The 4,456-nt window shown below is 35.3% G+C and overlaps 1 protein-coding gene across 1 annotated transcript; it reads left to right on the top strand.

Moving 5' to 3' along the window:
* Positions 1–214: 214 nt before the first annotated feature.
* Positions 215–3,186, top strand: LOC148917097 (uncharacterized). Its single transcript, XM_089053216.1, has 2 exons — positions 215–814; positions 2,072–3,186. The coding sequence occupies exons 1-2, from the start codon at positions 215–217 to the stop codon at positions 3,002–3,004; spliced, it is 1,533 nt and encodes a 510-aa protein (XP_088909342.1). The 3' UTR covers positions 3,005–3,186.
* Positions 3,187–4,456: the final 1,270 nt, after the last annotated feature.

Genomic DNA, 4,456 nt, shown 5'->3' with positions numbered 1-4,456 from the left:
AGTTTTTCTCATAATTTCCGTGATATTTATTCAATTTTTATCGATATCGATATTTTCTCGATATTTCCATCGATATATCCGTGTTTTTGGACCACCGATATTTCCGAAACTCCCGATATTTTAGACCTTGATCACGACTATATAAGTGCACTCTTAATTTCAATTTAGGTGAGAGAGAGAGAGAGAGAGAGAGAGAGAGAGAGAGAGAGAGAGAATGGAGATCATTAGACATGGTGAAGATAAAGCGTATGAGGCAGCATGGTCTGGGTGTGTAGAATCCTTAAACGCATTGATCGAAAAAGACCCACATATTCTTAGAAATCTTGCACCAGTACTGACCTCCAAAACTCTAACACCCTTACATATATCGGCTTCGTTAGGCCACCTTGAAATTACCAAAACCTATCTCACATATATTCCAGAACTTGCAGAAGCGTTGAACTCCGTTAGAAGCACACCTTTGCACTTGGCTTCTTCTGAGGGGCACAAGGAGATCGTCCAGGCTTTGCTCCTTGTATATCCTAGCGCGTGTTTTTGTTTTGATGAGAAGGGAAGAATCCCTCTTCACTATGCTGCCATGAGAGGAGATGTTGAGGTCCTCAAGAAGTTGACACATGCAAATCATGATTCCATTTACGTTAGGGTTGATAATAGATCAACTGTTTTGCACTTGTGTGTTAAATATAACCAGTTAGAGTGCTTGAAATTTCTGGTTCAACTGGTGAGAGACAATGGTGAGTTCCTCAACTCAAAAGATGGCTCTGATGCTGGTATGACCATCCTGCAGTTAGCTTGGATGCGAGGGCAAGTTCAGGTATCAATATATATATATATATATATATATATATATGTGCGTGTGTGTGTACATATATGTATGTGTGTATATAGTTGTCTATGTGGGTTTTTTTTCACTTACGATTACAGTTTTCCTTTTATGACATGCTTACTTACGGAAAATAGTTGAGATAGTCTTTGGTGATTTCTTGTACTTGTAAAAGTTTTATGATTTTTCTTTCTTTTCAACTTCATTATGGTTTTCTAGAAAGTTTTATTTTTATATTATAATTTTTTTACATCCTGATGATGTTAATTTCACTCTTGATATCTTAAGTAGTTATCTACCTTGTGACAAAGGAAATCAGAAACCTTAAACCCAGAAATTAAGAAGAGAACAGAGGTCTTGAGCAGAAGAATAAAAAATTTAATGAAAAAAAAAAAAAAAGGGAAGAAAGCAGTTGTTGTTTCTTTTTGGGGTTTGTCCCCCCTATCTCATAAAAGAAAAAGAAAAAGACTAACTGTTTAGAGACGGGGTGGGTGGGATTAGACATTAATTATTTTTCGATACAATTGAACTTTCAGGCAGTTTAAAAAAATATATATAATCGTTTTTCTTTAAATTGAGGCTTGGACCATGCTCTTCCCCTGGTCCTTGGTGAACAGGTACACATATATATAGTTAACTAACTCTAATTCGAATGTACGCACGTTATCTTATGTGTATGATTCTGAATGTACGCACGTTATCTTATGTGTATGATTCTGTTCTAGATAGGGGAGGGGAGATGGGTGTCTTTTTTTCTAGGTTCTAACGTATTATAAGATAAATAATATCAAGAAAGAGTAGGTGTGGGTGGTGAAGGTAGAGAAAGGAATGGTGGGGATGAAGAAACCATGGCTAAACTGCCATGTCATAGGGTGAAGGTAGACGGTGAAGAAATAAAGGGTGTCTTTTTTTATTTTTCAACTTTTGAATAAAATGTTGACCAAAAAAAAAAAAAAAAACCTTTTGAATAAAATGATTTAATAAATTAAAGGAGAGAGATAGTTCACACAATTAAATGTATTTTGCGTTTCCAATAAAGTAATAAAAGAAATACAATACTCTTACATGCTGAATGATTTTCAATCTTTAGATTATTATTCATCCAAAGATTAAAACTGTGTGTCAAATTATGTGATTTTTTGGATCCTGACCCATATATATGTTAATGTGCACACAATATCTATTTTTTGTATGTAAAAGAGGATAATTTTCACCAAATTAACACAGAAAGTGTACATGCTTGTGCAGACCATACGTTACCTGCTCTCCTTGGCTGTTATAAGAGCAGAAGCGAATGCTGTTAATGAGATGTGTTCGATCATGTTAGATGTTTTAGAGCACAGTAGTATTGCAAGAGAGGACTCAGGAATAATCAGAAGATCAGAAATTAATAACGAAAATGATCACGTCCCTCCTCCTCCTCCTGCTGAACCATCACCAAATCCAATTGCAAAGAAGAAAAAGGTTCGACCCCGTCAGAGATTACCGAAAAAAGGAGCAAAGGGGTGGAAGAAGAAATTGATGAAATTCTTCAAATTTCCCAACAAATGGTTGGAAGAGTCGCGTGCCCTTCTGATGGTTGTGGCAACCGTGATCTCAACCATGACTTTCCAAGCTGTAGTTAACCCACCTGGTGGTGTTTGGCAAGAAAATAACACAAATGCTTCCATTTCGCAAGAAAATAAAACCTTGACATTTTGCAGCGAAGAAGATGTATGTATAGCTGGAACTGCAGTGTTAGGCGACGTTCTTGAATCTGAATTCCTCAAATTCATAAAGTTCAATACCATCTCGTTCCTTGCTTCTGTGAGCGTCACCCTTTTGCTAGTTAGCGGAATTCCTCTCAATAATCGGATATGTATGTGGCTCTTGTCAGCGTCCATGTGCGTCACCCTCTCATTCATGGGGCTTACCTACCTAGAGGCTCTGTTGTTGGTGGTCCCTTTCGGCAATGTTTTCAGAACATCTCGGAAAATATACACAAACTGCTTTAATCTTTGGATTGGGTTGCTGGTGATGGTCAGTGTGATGAACACTATTCACTTTCTCATCTGGGTGGTGAAGAAGTTGCGGCCCGCCTTCATTAGGTCAAAATCAGGTCTCCAGAAAATCATCAGCAGTCGCTCCTTTTCACGTAATGCTGCAAAAGATTCCGAGGAGAATGCGGCTGCGGGTGTTTAAGAGGACCAATTAATCAGTATTTGTATTATCCGCACCTATTATAGCTTGTGTGATTTCATGTGTTGGAGGACTGTCCATTTTCTCCATTATTAATTCATGTTTGTGCTGCTTGTCTTGATAACTGATTACCTACATGACTTTCTAGTACTGTGAAATTTATGTGGTTATAAAATATGTGCAATTTTAAGACCCAGTTTGTTATATAATTTAACAGTACTTACATAAATAAAGTTCTTTTTCCAATATTATTGCATTATATTAATCAAAACATATTTTAAAAGTGTGAAAATTTGGGCATCAAATTCTCGAGTTTGATTTCCACCGAAATAAGCGTCATCTTACAATTTCTATAATAATGCACATTTCCATACCACCTTATGTGGCAGATGAATGGACAACCACGTCAATTAAAAAGTGTCAATAAATCATAAAAGAAAAGAAAATATGCAATTAATTTTAATTCATGTGCTATCCACCTCATCTGCCGCACAAGCAAGGGCGGAACCACACTATAAGGGCTACAGTGGGTTGTAGCCCAATGTGGTTTTTTAAGGAAAAAAATATAAAACCTATATATTTAACTTATTTTCAACATTAGCCCAGTCAGTGACACTATACAGATTACCTTATTTCCATTTACTTAAGTTTACAATGTAAATAAGGAAGTACCCCCCATTTGGATTCAAATAAAAATACTAGAAAATCAAATTCGCACCAAATCAAAATATGAAAAATTGGTTTTAGTGCAAAATACGATTTAGGCTAAAAATGATGGCTTATTAAGTCAATATATACTTCATACTAAAATCTCATAAAATCAAGTTTCTTATTTGATGTGTGAGGAATAAAAGCCGCCAAAAATTATCTTGAGAAAATGATTATTCTGAAAACCCATTTTTCATACTTAGTCAATATTTATACATAAAACAACATTTCATGTATGATATGAATGCATGAAAGAACCTAAGGTCAATAGTCCTGGCCCTGCCAGTGATCGCCTAGGCCCATTATTCAAGGGGGCCCCAAATTTTTTTTATTATAATAAGTGTTATATTATATTATTATAGATTGATTTAATATTTTTCCATAATTTTTAAAAATAGGATGTTGAGATGAATCTGAAATTTTGGAACAAATGATCCATGACAAGAGTTTTAAAAGAAATTCTTTGATATTGGCCTGACTTGCATTCTTGAAATTCTTTGACTCACTAGTATGGTATCCATAGTTGGACATTTGTTTTCATTATTTAGGAATATGGAAGACATTGCTCAAAGTCTTTAAAATATTTTCAAATAAATACTTTCTCAAAAAACCCCAATGCTTAGTTGATAAAACAAGAAGTATACTAGTATTAGTGATTAATATGTGTAAGACACACTTTAGATTTTCGCCCTGGGCCTTTGAAAACTCAGGACCGGCCCTAAAGGTCAATCTAAGAAAAAAGCCTTA

The sequence above is a fragment of the Prunus mume genome, linkage group LG5, assembly GCF_029339155.1.
Source record: "Prunus mume cultivar Tortuosa linkage group LG5, ASM2933915v1, whole genome shotgun sequence".
NCBI classification, from domain to species: domain Eukaryota; kingdom Viridiplantae; phylum Streptophyta; class Magnoliopsida; order Rosales; family Rosaceae; genus Prunus; species Prunus mume.
Note: the sequence above shows the minus strand (reverse complement) of the source record. Positions and strands in the feature narration are given on the sequence as shown.